The 14,891-nt window shown below is 46.6% G+C and overlaps 1 protein-coding gene across 1 annotated transcript in view; it reads right to left on the bottom strand.

The window, feature by feature from the left end:
• erp44 (endoplasmic reticulum protein 44) overlaps positions 1 to 14,891 on the bottom strand; it is a 128,779-nt gene that overhangs the window by 58,879 nt on the left and 55,009 nt on the right. The window contains exon 3 of the mRNA XM_070881120.1: positions 14,079 to 14,118. Coding sequence (XP_070737221.1) covers positions 14,079 to 14,118 — 40 coding nt within the window. The remainder of the gene's footprint in view (positions 1 to 14,078; positions 14,119 to 14,891) is intronic.

Below are 14,891 nucleotides of genomic sequence, written 5' to 3'. Positions count from 1 at the left end.
CAGGGAGACAGAGGGAAGGAGAATGGGGGCAGAAGCAAAAGATAGAACGAAGAAAAGTAAAAGTGGAGGGTAGAGAAACCTAAGGCAAAAAGCAAAAAGGGCCACATTACAGCAAAACTCTAAAGGGGCAAAGTGTGTCAGAAAGACAAGCCTGAAGGCTCGGTACCTCAATGCGAGTAATATTCGGAATAAGGTGGACGAATTAACTGCGCAGGCAACTATTAACGAATGATATAAATGGCATTACGGATACATGGCTCCAGGGTGACCAAGGCTGGGAATTCAACATCCAGGGGTATTCAACATTCAGGAAGGATAGACAGAAAGGAAAAGGAGGTAGGGTAGCGTTGCTGGTTAAAGAGGAAATTAACGCAATAATAAGGAAGGACATTAGCTTGGATGACGTGGAATCTGTATGGGTAGAGCTGCGGAACACCAAAGGGCAGAAAACACTCGTGGGAGTTGTGTACAGACCACCAAACAGTAGTAGTGAGGTTGGGGACAGCATCAAACAATAAATTAGGGATGCATGCAATAAAGGTACAGCAGTTATCATGGGTGACTTTAATCTACAAATAGATTGGGCTAACCAAACTGGTAGCAATATGGTGGAGAAGAATTTCCTGGAGTGTATTAGGGATGGTTTTCTAGACCAATATGTCAAGGAATCAACTAGAGGGCTGGCCATCCTAAACTGGGTGATGTGTAATGAGAAAGGACTAATTGGCAATCTTGTTGTGCGAGGCCCCTTGGGAAAGAGTTGACCATAATATGGTAGAATTCTTTATTAAGATGGAGAGTGACAGTTAAATCAGAGACTAGGGTCCTGAACTTAGGGAAAGGTAACTTCGATGGTATGAGACGTGAATTGGCTAGAATAGACTGGCGAATGATACTTAAAGGGTTGACGGTAGCTAGACAATGGCAAACATTTAAAGATCACGTGGATGAACTTCAACAATTGTACATCCTGGTCTGGAGTAAAAATAAAACGGGGAAGATGGCTCAACCGTGGCTAACAAGGGAAATTAAGGATAGTGTTAAATCCAAGGAAGAGGCATATAAATTGGCCAGAAAAAGCAGCAAACCTGAGGACTGGGAGAAATTTAGAATTAAGCAGAAGAGAACAAAGGGTTTAATTAGGAGGGGAAAAATAGAGTACGAGAGGAAGCTTGCTGGGAACATAAAAATTGACTGCAAAAGCTTCTATAGATAAGTGAAGAGAAAAAGATTAGTGGTGAAGACAAATGTAGGTCCCTTGCAGTCAGAATCAGGTGAATTTATAATGGGGAACAAAGAAATGGCACACCGAATGAACAAATACTTTGGTTCTGTTTTCACGAGGGAAGACACAAATAACCTTCCGGAAATACTAGGGGACAGAGGGTCGAGTGAGAAGGAGGAACTGAAGGAAATCCTTATTAGTCAGGAAATTGTGCTAGAGAAATTGATGGGATTGAAGGCTGATAAATCTCCAGGGCCTGATAGTCTGCATCCCAGAGTACTTAAGGAAGTGGCCCCAGAAATAGTGGATGCATTGGTGATCATTTTCCAGCAGTCTATCGACTCTGGATCAGTTCCTATGGATTGGAGGGTAGCTAATGTAACACCACTTTTAAAAAAAGGAGGGAGAGAGAAAACAGGGAATTATAGACCGGTTAGCCTGACATCAGTGGTGGGGGAAAATGTTGTAATCAATTATTAAAGCTGAAATAGCAGCGCATTTGGAAAGCAGTGACAGGATCGGTCCAAGTCAGTTTGGATTTATGAAAGGGAAATCATGCTTGACAAATCTTCTGGAATTTTTTGAGGATGTAACTAGTAGAGTGGACAAGGGAGAACCAGTGGATGTGGTGTATTTGGACTTTCAAAAGGCTTTTGACAAGGTCCCACACAAGAGATTGGTGTGTAAAATTAAAGCACATGGTATTGGGGGCAATGTACTGACGTGGATAGCGAACTGGTTGGCAGACAGGAAGCAGAGAGTCAGGATAAACAGGTCCTTTTCAGAATGGCAGGCAGTGACTAGTAGGGTGCCGCAGGGTTCAGTGCTGGGACCCCAGCTATTTACAATATACATCAATGATTTAGATGAAGGAATGGAGTATAATATCTCCAAGTTTGCAGATGACACTGAGCTGGATGGCAGTGTGAGCTGTAAGGAGGATGCCAAGAGGCTGTAGGGTGACTTGGACATGTTAGGTGAGTGGGCAAATGCAGTATAATGTGGATAAATGTGAGGTTATCCACTTTGATGACAAAAACACGAAAGCAGAATATTATCTGAATGGTGGCAGATTAGGAAAAGGGGAGGTGCAACGAGACCTGGGTGTCATGGTACATCAGTCATTGAAAGTTGGCATGCAGGTACAGCAGGCGGTGAAGTGGAAAATGGTATGTTGGCCTTCATAGCTAGGGGATTTGAGTATAGGAGCAGGGAGGTCTTACTGCAGTTGCACAGGGCCTTGGTGAGGCCTCACCTGGAATATTGTGTTCAGTTTTGATCTCCTAATCTGAGGAAGGACGTTCTTGCTATTGAGGGAGTGCAGCGAAGGTTCACCAGACTGATTCCCGGGATGGCACGACTGACATATGAGGAGAGACTGGATCAACTGGGCCTGTACTCACTGGAGTTTAGAAGAATGAGGGAGGATCGCATAGAAACATATAAAATAATGATGGCACTGGACAGGTTAGATGCGGGAAGAATGTTCCCGATGTTGGGGAAGTCCAGAACCAGGGGACACAGTCCAAGGATAAGGGGTAAGCCATTTAGGACTGAGATGAGGAGAAACTTCTTCACTCAGAGAGTTGTTAACCTGTGGAATTCTCTACCGCAGAGAGCTGTTGATGCCAGTTCGTTGGATATATTCAAGAGGGAGTTAGATATGGCCCTTACGGCTAAAGGAATCAAGGGGTATGGAGAGAAAGCAGGAAAGGGGTACTGAGGTGATGATCAGCCGTGATCTTATTGAATGGTGGTGTAGGCTCGAAGAGCCGAATGGCCTACTCCTGCACCTATTTTCTATGTTTCTATTCTGAAACTATGCCCCCTAGTTCTAGATTACCTGAGGGGAAACATTCTCTCTGCATCTACCCTGTCAAGCTCCCTCAGAAACTTATACATTTCAATAAGATCACCTCCTATTCTTCTATACTCCAATGAGTATAGGCCCAACCTGCTAAACCTTTCTTCATAAGACAACCCCTTCATCTCAGGAATCAACCTTGTGAACCTTCTCTGAACTGCCTCCAATGCAAGTACAGGTGCAGCGTTGAGAATCCAGACCGATTGGTGGCATGGTCGTCCAGAATTCGTAAATCGTTCCGGAATCCAGACCCGCCGACGCTGCCAACCTCGGGCCTCGCTCCTGCCCTTACGTCGGGGCCTCCTCACTGGCTGGCCCGAACACCTGCTCCTCGGCGGGGCTGGCCCGCACGAACAGCTCCTCCTCGGCGGGCCCAAACACCTGCTCCTTGGTGGAGCCTGCCGGCCCGAAATGCTCCTCTGCTTTCTCTACACCCCCCAACCCCCTCCCCTTGACATTCCAAAATCCGGAAATATCTGACCCTGAGCTCAGATGTTTCTGGATTTGTGACGTCAGAAAGACGATCGAAAGTCCAGAAAAGCCTGGAATCCAGAATGGCCTCGGTCCAGAGGGTTCTAGATTCTCGACGCTGCGCATGCCTCCTTAAATAAGGAGACCAAAACTGTTGCATTTCCTTTCCCTATTCTTTATTTCACAATGTATGACATCACATTTTCCCACACTGGATCTCACCAGTCACTGTCCACCTGCTAGCCTATCTACGTCCTCCGTTGTTCACAATCGTTACCACAATTAGTGATACCCAATTTGCCGTCATTGGTAAATTTCAACATTTTAGGAATTGAAGGAACATTCAGATCATTTATATATAGAATGGAGAAGGGTAGTCCTAAACACCCTGTGGAATACCACATCTTTCCAGTCTGAGAAACCTGTTTTTATCCCAACTTTTTGCTTACTGCCCTCCAAACATCCCTCTATCCATCAGGACACATTTAATTCAATTTGCCATCATCTTTCCCAAAGTCTCTCATCAATTTTTTTTTAATCCATAGAACCTACATCTACTGCATGTCCTCTGTTAGTTTTTCAAATAATTCTGTGAGGTTGGTCAAACATGACCTGCCTTTTAGAAATCCATGCTGCTCCAAGTGCTTAGTAACTTCATCCTGTACTATAGACGAATAGTTTACCAAAGCCGAAGTAGGATTCACTGAGTTATAATTCCCTCTTTGTGGAAAGGGGCTGTTACATCTACTATCCTTCAGTTGGAAAATTATAGTCAGAGTATCTGCTGTTTCTTCCCTAGCTTCCTTCAAGATCTTTGGATGTAAACCATCAGGTTTTGGTGACTTGTTTACCTTTAATTTCTGCAACTTCTTTAATACTATTTCTCATTGAACAATCACCTGTGAAAATGGAGGCAAAGTAATTATTTAGCATTTCTGCCTCTTTCATCACTTTGTAGCCCTGCCCTTACCTTGACTAATCTCTTAGCAATGCACCTTTAAAAATACTTTTATTGGGCTCAATTTTCCCCAGTGTCCTTTTTGGCATATTGCCAGAGTTACGCCTGTTTTTCTGGACCCAACTACTCAAAAGAAAGTACCAAGTTTCCCCATTCTATGTTTTGAAATTGAAATTGGTGCTGTGCAGCCGGTTCTGTAGCTTCGGGGGGGGGGGGGGGGGGGGTGGATGGCGGCATCTAATGTCTGCGCCAAAAAAATGATGTCCCCCCCCACTTCTGCTCATGCGTGAAAAAAAAAGACGTTTTTGATGCGATTGCGATTGCTAAGGGCATGCATGCCAGTACACCTCCCGGTCTGCATTCGGACGTTTTTAAAGAACCAGTTGTGTGTGAACTTTAATTCTCATTGGAAAAATTGGAGTTGCAATACAAGATGCAACACAGCTCAAGGACCAAGAATTTCTTACAGGATGAAATGGAGGCACTGGTTACTGTAACTGAGGCCAGATGGCATGAGCTGGACACCAGCAGAGGTCACAAAAGTTTCACCAAAAGAAATGAAGAAACGCTGGAACCAACTTGAAGATTACTGTGCAATAGTGACCACCCAAAGGTCTGGCGGCCAGTGCAAAAAGAAGTTGCAGGACCTTGAATAAGTAGTCAGTGTAAGTAATATTTTCATTTATTCAATGGATTTGCAATTGTAAATGTGACCAGTTGTATATGTCCCACACAGCAGAATTCTCACCCTCCCTAAAAAGTTATGTTTTCATCTTTGCAGAGGAAGGTGACAAACAACAAACGGGAAAGAACTCGAACAGGAGGAGACCCGGCAAATCTGCACCCACTGACACACTTGAAAGACAGGGTCGCTGCTTTGATGGGTCCTGCCTGGAGAAAAGCAACCACCACTGCACAAGCTAGGCCCACACTCGAGGGAGAGGGTAAGTCCTGCAAATTCCACAGTCTGGCTTTGCTAAATATTAAGTACTGCGCGGGCTAGCCATGCTTCGGTTCCTGGGAATGTCTCCGTCAGCTACACTTCGGTTGATGCAATGTGCTATCATTCATCATGGTCCTTCCAATCAGCCTGCTGCCTGTGTTGTGTGAGCCTACTCATGCCACCCACCCTGCCCCCTCCTCTGCTGCTAACCATTTGTCTGTTTTGTTATATTTTGCAGAACTTGAGGCCAACCCTGACAATGCAGAAGATTCAGACGCTGACGAGCCTGAAGAGGAAAACATCTTCTAATCCCACCTTTCAGACCAAGAGGTGGGGTGCAGCATCCCCGCTGGCGCCTGAGACTTCCTGGCCGGGGGCCACCCTGGGTGGGGGGAGGGGGAGGTGCGTCCGAGGGGGCGCTGGGTGCCTCGAGTCTCGTCGTCGGGGGCGTGAGTGGATCATGCGGCGAGCCGGTCTCACCCACCCCTTCCCTCGGCGGCTGTTTGTCCCGCCTGTGGCGGGGGCTGTGGTTCTCGCAGTGGGCTGTACAGCAACCTAAGAACTCATGCTGGGAGTGGAGGCAGGTCTTCCTCGATTCCAGGGATTGCCTATGATGGATGATATGTAACCTTTAGGGCTGCTGACCAAGGGCCGTGCGGCTCTTTGTCAGCTGGCGCGGACACGATGGGCCGAAATGGCCTCCTTCTGCGCTGTAAGTTTCTATGTTTCTAAGAGCATGGAGGTGAGGGGAAGGGGGAGGGGATGGATGAAGCCCCCACTGTTATACTCACTTTGGAGGAGGTGTGGGTGCCACCCATTGAGGTGTCAGCCCCTTTCCTTAGTACGAGTGTTGGGACATTCCATAGTTTCTCACAGTCCGAGGCTGGGGTTTCCAGTGGGGTGCAGCGAGGCACACCCAGGGCCCCACCGTCTGAGGCTGCGGGTCCCAGTGCGATGCAGCGAGGCACACCCAGGGCCCCAACATCCGAGGCTGCGGGTCCCAGTGCGATGCAGCGAGGCACACCCAGGGCCCCACAGACCGAGGCTGCGGGTCCCAGTGCGATGCAGCGAGGCACACTCGGTGAGGGAGGGGGGGCGGAAAGGAGAACTCGACAGCACTCTCCTGAGGTGCAGGATCTAACAGATGTGGTTCAGATGATGGCAATGAGTGCGGAGAGCATTGTGGGCCATGAGGTATCGGGACTGTCGGGAGAAGTAACAACACGCTCACGAGAAATGGGAACACTGTCCGGGAACATGAGGGAGGGAATGTCTCAGGCAGCACATACAATGTCAGTGCACATGAAGGAGAGAATGTCGCAGGTAGCTGATGCGCTGTCAGTGAACATGAGGGAGGGAATGTTGGAGGTAGTTGACACACTGTCAGGGCACGAGGGAGGGAATATCGGAGTTAGCTGCTGCAATAAGGGAACACGTTCAAACCCCGCGACCATTGACAGAATCAACTGCCACTCCCAATCCAATCCTCAGACCAGCCTCTGAAGAGGCCCAAGCCGGGCCTTCCACATTACTGCCTACACCCCCCCCCCCCCCCCATCAAGTGTGCATTCCCCAAGATGTTCGAAAGAATAAGCTTGGTACCAACCTGAGAAATGGTGCGCCACCACCTGCGGGCAGGGGTGGAGTCAACAAGACCAAGTGCAGCGGGCGGTCTTAGAATAAGGTGGAGGAGAGATGGGTGCAGCCTTTCTTTGTGCTGCTATTATTATTATTGTTGTTACTGTTGCAACTGTTCTCAAATTAAAAGTTTTTTTGTAAGTTACGGAAATTTACAAGTTTAAAAGTTTGTAAGTGATCTTAAAGTAAAACTTTAAAGTTTGATACAAGAATATTTTTGTTTGTTAATGTCTGTTAAACTTTTGAATAAAATATATTTTAAAGTATAACTGAATAATTTCCATTAACACAACACAACATTACGGAACAGGTCCAAACAGTAAACATGGTCCATTTGGAATAGTTGCCGCTGAGCCTTCAGGCAGCAAAGCGTTCACGGATGAGCTGCTGGCGCAAGGCTCGAGCAATCGTTAAAGGGGAACGATGGCCCGCCCTCCTCTGCCATCGTGCTCCGGGTTCAGATAGTAGCATGGCTTCCTTGTCCTCCTCCTCATCATCAGCCACTCTCACCACAGGTGGGTCTCCTACTACCAGCTGCTGCTGTCTCACGATGGCTAAGTTATGCAGCATGCAGCACACAACAGTGAACTGACCGACAATCTCAGGGGAGTATTATAAGTAGCCTTCGTAATGGTCACGGCATCGGAAAAGCTGTTTCAAGATGCCAATGCTGTGCGTTGCAATGTGCGACATGTTGTATTCCCGGTCAGCTTCTGTCCGGGTTACGCGTAGGGATGGCCTTAGCCAGGTGGCGAGGTCATACGGTGTCTCCCAGTAGCCAGCTCTGCCCTTCTGGCTGCTGCTGAAACATGGCAGATATCGCGCTCTCGCATAGGATGAACGCATCATGGGTGCTCCCAGGGTATCTTGCATCAACTGCCATGATGCGATGCATGTTGTCGCACACGAGTTGCACATTAACAGAGTGGAAGCCTTTTCTGTTCTTGTCCATTTCGGAATCCTCCAAACGTGCTCGCAAGGCGATGTGGGTACTATCAATGCAGCCCTGTACCTTTGGGAAGCCAGCAATCCTGGAGAAGCCTACAGCCCTTTCACGCATTGCCTGGGCGGTCATGGGGAACTTTATGTAGTCATTCCTCCGGGCATATAGTGCAGCAGTCACCTGCCGAACACAGATACATGTTACATGTTGAGAAATGGCGCACACATCCCCAGTTGTGGCCTGGAATGATCCGGATGCATAGAAAGTGCGTGCAGTTGTAACCTTCACTTCAACTGACAAAGCAGTCCTCCTAATGCTTCTAGGTTGCAGGTCTGCGTTTATGAACTCAGATCTCGGTTACAACTTCTTTGCGGAAACGCAGCCTTCTGACAGTCTGCATCACTCAGGTGTAGGTATGTCTGCCTGTCTCGATATACCCGATGTGGGTAAGGCCTCCTGCCCATCATCCTACATGCTCTGAGGTTCCTCATGCGACGGCGTCGAATCAATTGTCCTCCGCAGCACCATCATGCAGAAGGATTGCATGAGGTATGCCATTGTCAGTATTGCCCCCATGATTAAATTGTACTTTTGCAAGAAGCTCAAAACAGCAGGCAGGACAAGCTTTGTTGTCTCTCTCCCCAATATCAAAGTCCTAGTATGGACAACACCCAGGTCTGAGCATGCGCAATAGGTTTGTGCTCAGATCGGGACCGCCCCCCCCACCCCGGCTTCATTTGATGCTGCATAGTGTAAGGCTTCTCATGCCTTCAGTTCAGCGTTCGGCTTCCACCCCTCCCCCAAACCAGGCTTCTTTTGATGCATAGTGTAAGGGTTCTCATCCCTTTAGTTTGGCTTCCACATCCCTCCACCCCCCACAGGCTTCTTTTCAAGCCAAGCCTGTGTCCAGACGGGGGACCGATTCTGCCGGCCGATACGCCGACCCTCGAGCCCGGTTTGGAGATGTTCAGTGGTGACGTGGCACTTAAGAAAAAATCCAAATTTAAAGAATTGCATGAAACTTCTATTTTCTGTGTTTTCATTTGGAACAATTTAAGCTTGATGATGCATGTGTGTGTTCTTGACTCCCTCCAAAACTTCACCTAAAAACAATGGCACCTTTCTGCACCGATTTTTTGATGTGCGCTGGTTTTTCTTAAGTGCCCAGAAGGTTTTTTGGAAGTGGTCACATACGCTGTCCGTGGAGAATTGTAAGTTGGCCAAACTTGCATAATTGTGAGAAACTGGCGCAGACATCAGGTTAGCCGCCCTATGACACAAAAAAACACTAACCTAAAAAAATCGTAACTGAGTTACACTGGCACAATATCTTTGGGGAAACTTGGATTTTTAAATTTAGGCCAAAAAAACAGCACAAATCGCTAGCGAAAATTGAGCCCAATTGTCTCCTATTCCTTCTTACTTTCTAATCTCATTTTTAGCGGCTTTTCTACAAAATCTTTATATTTTTCCTGTCTTTTATTTTTATTATCTGTCCTATAAGTGGTATTTGTTTTAAGTTTCTAATGTGATCTAATGTCATTTACTCATCCATGGTGTCGGTATTAGTTCAGTGGTAAGCACTCTCACCCGAGTCAGAAGGCTGTGGGTTGAAGACTCACTCCAGGACTTGAGCACAAAATCTAGGTTGATGCTTCAGCGTAGTATTGAGGGAGTGCTGCATCATCAGATGAGACAGTAAACCAAGGCCCTGTCTGCTCTTTTAGGTGAACATAAAATATCCCATGCCACTATTTGAAGAGGTGGGGAATTCTCGTGGTGTCTTGGCCAATATTTATCCCTCAGTTGACATAATTGAAACAGATTATCTGGTCATTTACTGCTGTGTGTAAATTATCTGCTGCGTTTCCTTAATTACAATAGTAACTAAAATTGAAGCAGCACTTCATTGGCCATAAATTGACATCAGGAGGTCGTAAAAGACACAATCTAAATGCAAATTTGTTGTTTCAGTCATGGAACCATGGGCTAAAAATGTACCTCCATATTTCCTTGCTGGAAAGTACTGGATTTGTACCATTTCCATTTCCTATTTAAATATCCATTTAATCTTGTTCTTATTTCATCATCATCATCATAGGCAGTCCTTTGGAATCGAGGAAGACTTGCTTCCACTCCTGAAGTGAGTTCTTTGGTGGCTGAACAGTCCAATACGAGAGCCACAGACTGTCACAGGTGGGACAGATAGTCGCTGTGGGAAGGGGTGGGTGGGACTGTTTAGCCGCACGCTCTATCCGCTGCCTGCGCTTGATTTCTGCATGCTCTCGGCGTTGAGACTTGAGGTGCTTCCTCCACTTAGGAGTATTGACTGATATCAGTCCCAAAGACACTGCAAAATCTCCACTTTCTCAATAGACATTTTTCCTGTCCCAGTCCATTCTTGGATAATTAATCTTGTACAATTACAACTCCATAGTTAATACATGCCCCTATCAGCTGTCTACAGCATTCATCCTCAATTCTCTTTCCATTGTTCTACAGTCTATAGTACACTCCAGAAAGCAAGCAAGCTCCTAGTATAAAGGTTTTCAAGCTAATTTAATTTTAGGAGCCATAATGCAGAGAGTAGTTACCTTGATAAGTGTCCCTCCCACTGGACTAGAATTTTTGGTTTTAGCGATTTCGCCCGTTTTTGGGTAATAATCGCGGTGGAATTTAAAAAAAAATAAAAGCGCTGGGGTACCATTACTGCCAGAGCTCTCAAAATTCGCCAAACGGTGAAGAGCGATAGTTATAAATCCAGCGTTGCAGAACTGAATGTGTCTGCCGGAGCCGAAACTAGTGATCGAAAAAAAAAATCAGACCTGCACATGCGCGAATTTTGTGTTTGTTTTTTTTTGCCATTTTTTTTTTCTTCCTGCGCTTCTGGTCAGCTAATCAGGGAGTGCCCGTGCATGTGCAGTACACCCAGGGCTGAATCAGCCATTTTTAGATTGTATTCACGATGGAAGCAGGCAGCAAGCCAGAAAATTTAGCAATGAGACCAATGAAGCCCTTGTAACTGCTGTGGAATTAAACAGGAGGGGTGCAAGTAATCCCCCCTCCCAGCATTTTTCCGTCGCATTTGGACCAGCATCACTGAGGAGGTGTCTTGTATTGACGACATCTGAAGGACCCACACCCAGCAAGTAAATAATATTTTTATTGATGCACTCCTTCATTACTTAAATTATAAATCTGAAATGTTGGTATAGGTAGGCTTAGTGTTGCACCTTATTTGCCATGAATGATCTTTACACATTATTAAGATTGCTTTCCAAGATCTTAAAAGATGTTTCCACACTGCGATGTCTTCATGAACCATGTGCAATTTCCAGGGCCATTAAACAGAGGACTGTATTAAATGTGCACAGTATGGTATAAGTGCTTTGTTGGCTATGTGTGTGATCCACAAGAGCAGATGGGCCCTCTGGTAACCATTCCCATTGTCATCTTTGCAGGGTAAGATGTTCCATAACCGCCGGGACCAGCGGCGATCTACCCAGAACCATGCCTCTGATAAACCTGGAGGAAAGAGTGGTTGTTCTGATCAGTGCCTCAGGGAGGGCAACTGTCCGTGGGGGTGCTGACCCACTGTTCGAAAGTGAGGGCAAGTCCTGCAAAATCTTCGGGCCGGGTTGGGGTAATGTGATGTAGTGTCTCTGGACTAAGGTTGGGGCAATGTGATGCAGTGTCTCTGGACTAAGGTTGGGGCAATGTGATGCAGTGTCTCTGGACTAAGATTGGGGCAATGTGATGCAGTGTCTCTGGACTAAGGTTGGGGCAATGTGATGCAGTGTCTCTGGACTAAGGTTGGGGCAATGTGATGCAGTGTCTCTGGACTAAGGTTGGGGCAATGTGATGCAGTGTCTCTGGACTACATTATAATGGAGTACAGGTGGTCCTTCATATGAGCCTGTGCTATATGACCTTATACATGTCACCCTGCCCCCTCCCCTGCTGCTAACCACTCGTCTGGTGTTTTCTATTTCCAGATGAGGAGTCGCATGCGCCTCATCTTCCAATGGAAGCCTCCACCTTAGTCCATCAGGAGGAGGGGGATGAGGGCGAGGAACTTCAAGGGAGGAGCAGACCAAGCAGCTTATTCGGGGGGGTGGGGGAGGGGCTAATACATTAGACACCTTTTATTTCTCCGGATAGTACATTGTCCGAGGAAAAAACATTCTTGGGCTTTGAGCCATCCGAGGCCCCAGGTACAAGTGGCATGCAGTAACGCACTCCCGGGGTTGAATCCCGTATGCCGTCTCTCCGGAGGGTGAGTCGGCAAAGACTGTCTGCTGACAGACAGGCAGACGCACACCTGGACATGGTGGGACTGTCCAAGTGGAGCATCCAGCTTATCCGATAGCTCCTAGAGGTATTCGGTAGGATTCCCGCAAGCATCGCGGCACTATCCGCGAACATGATGGAGGTCAGGTCACACATTGTCAGTGCGAGCCGCGAAATCTGCGAGGCTGTCAATGCCCATGCGCAATTGATGACTTCCATCTGTGACACTGCCATCCCCAGCATCACACCCAGACCCACATCATCTGTGAGTGGCGAGGCCGAGCAAGAAGCTTGCCACTCAGATGAAAGCATCATGGATGCTCCCTGTATAATGGGCATTTACTGCCATGATGCGCTGAGTATGGTGGCAGACGATCTCTGCATTCATGGAGTGGAATCCCTTTCGGTTTCAGTAAACCTCTGGATCAAGTAAAGGTGCTCGTAGGGCGATGTGTGTACAGTCAATGGCACCCTGAACCTTGGGGAAACCAGCAATGCATCCAAAACCTACAGCCCTCTATTGTGCCTCCGTGGTCATTGGGAAGTTTATGAAGTCCATCCTGCATGCGTACAGTGCAGTAGTCACCTGATGAATGCAACAGTGTAGTGTACTGCAAGATGGAGCATAACTCCCCTGCTGATGCCTGAAAGGAGCCGGAGGCATAGAAGGCAAGTGCTGCAGTCACCTTCACCTCGACAGACAGTGCAGTCCTGTTGCCGCTGGTAGGCTGTAGGTCTGTCTTTATAAGTTGGCATATCTCTGTGACCACCTCTTTTTGGAAGCACAGACTTCTAATGCACTGTGCCTCAGAGAGCTGCAGGTATGAGTGCTGTTGCCTGTAAATTAGTGGAGCTTAAGGCCTCCTCCCTATATGTCTGCGATCTCTTTGATTACACTCAAAATGCTCATCAATAAGACTTCTTCCAGTTCGATGCCGCATAGAAAAAACAGCCAGGAATAATGGCCGACATAGTATAAGCTCCCATTTTTTTTTTAAATGTCCTTTAAAACGAACTATAAACTCACATAAAACTTCAGTGTGAAATGCAGCCGTCCTTCTCCAAATCCTTTTATACACTGAATTTTTGCTACGTTTTCAAGATAGCGCCGCTAGCGCCAGGTGTGCCCTGTGTTCGACTGAATTTTTCGATCAGGTTTCCAGGTGGACGGTAAAACAGGCGATAGCCAAATTTTCTAACCGGGGCGATAGCACAGCGTTGCACACCGATTGTCGTCACCCAAATGGTGAAAACATCAGGCAGGTGCTAAATTTAAGCGCTGCTGCAAAACCACCATCGAAATTTCTGCCCGGGCGCAAAATGTTGAGAGACTCGTTTAGTGCCAAAAAAAATTAGTTTTTGCACTTCACCTAGGCATAAAACCGGTCGCAAACCTGTCGAAAATCTAGGCCTAAATCTACCCCCTCGACAAGGTTACTTTTACAATCCTGCCCTGTTTATGACTTCTACAACTGAAGAACAAGAGCAAGCATGTCATGGAAACACCATTGCATGGAGGCTCCCCTTAAAGTCACATTTTTCCATTTCTTCATTGTTGGGTCCTAGAATTTATGACCGAACACCAATGTGGGATCATCACCACAAGAAATGTAGCAGTTGCAGGAGAAGGCCCACCACCTTGGGACAATTAGGAATGGGCAATAAATGCAGTCTTGCCAGTGTCGCCACATCCCGACAGCAAATATTAAAAACAATCTTCAAATGCATTATTTATGATTCACTTACCAATCAGCATAAAAATTGACTAGTGCAACATCTGCATTGCCTGGAAAAAAATGAAAAAAGTTACAGGAAGTTAAAATTTCTACAATAATCACACAACACACTTAAAATTCTGAATATTAATTTAAAAACAGTGCTACAAATACTGCGCTAGCAAAGATAATACAAATCCTATGTTTACAAGTGCAAAACATGTACATACAGTAGTGTAGACCCTGCAGCATATAAACATTTACTAGTTTAATTGCAGCTTTCATATAATCATAAGAACATAAGAAATAGGAACAGGAACAGGAACAGGCAGGGAATTTATGCTTAAATTGTATAATACTTTGGTTAGGCCACAGCTGGAGTACTGTGTGTAGTTCTGGTCGCTGTATTATAGGAAGGACGTGATTGCACTAGAGAGGGTGCAGAGGAGATTTACTAGAATGCTGCCTGGAATGGAGAATCTTAGTTATATGAGGACAGATTGGATAGGCTGGGTTTGTTCTCGTTGGAACAGAGGAGGTTGAGAGGAGACCTCATCGAGGTGTAAAAAATATTGAGGGGCCTGGACATAGTGGATCGTAAGGGTCTATTTCCATTGGTGGAGGGGGCTATTACGAGGTGGCATAGTTTTAAGGTGCTGGTGGAAGATTTAGAGGGGATTTGAGGGGGTGGGGGGGAGGGCTTCTTTACACAGAAGGTTGTGGGGATCTGGAACTCGCTGCCTGGAAGAGTGGTGGATGCAGAAATCCTCACCACTTTTAAGAGATGGTTGGATGGGCACTTGAAGTGCCGTAACCTGCAGGATTACGGACCTAGAGCTGGCAA

Source organism: Pristiophorus japonicus, chromosome 5, assembly GCF_044704955.1.
Source record: "Pristiophorus japonicus isolate sPriJap1 chromosome 5, sPriJap1.hap1, whole genome shotgun sequence".
NCBI classification, from domain to species: Eukaryota; Metazoa; Chordata; class Chondrichthyes; family Pristiophoridae; genus Pristiophorus; species Pristiophorus japonicus.
This window is presented reverse-complemented; position numbering and strand designations above follow the sequence as displayed.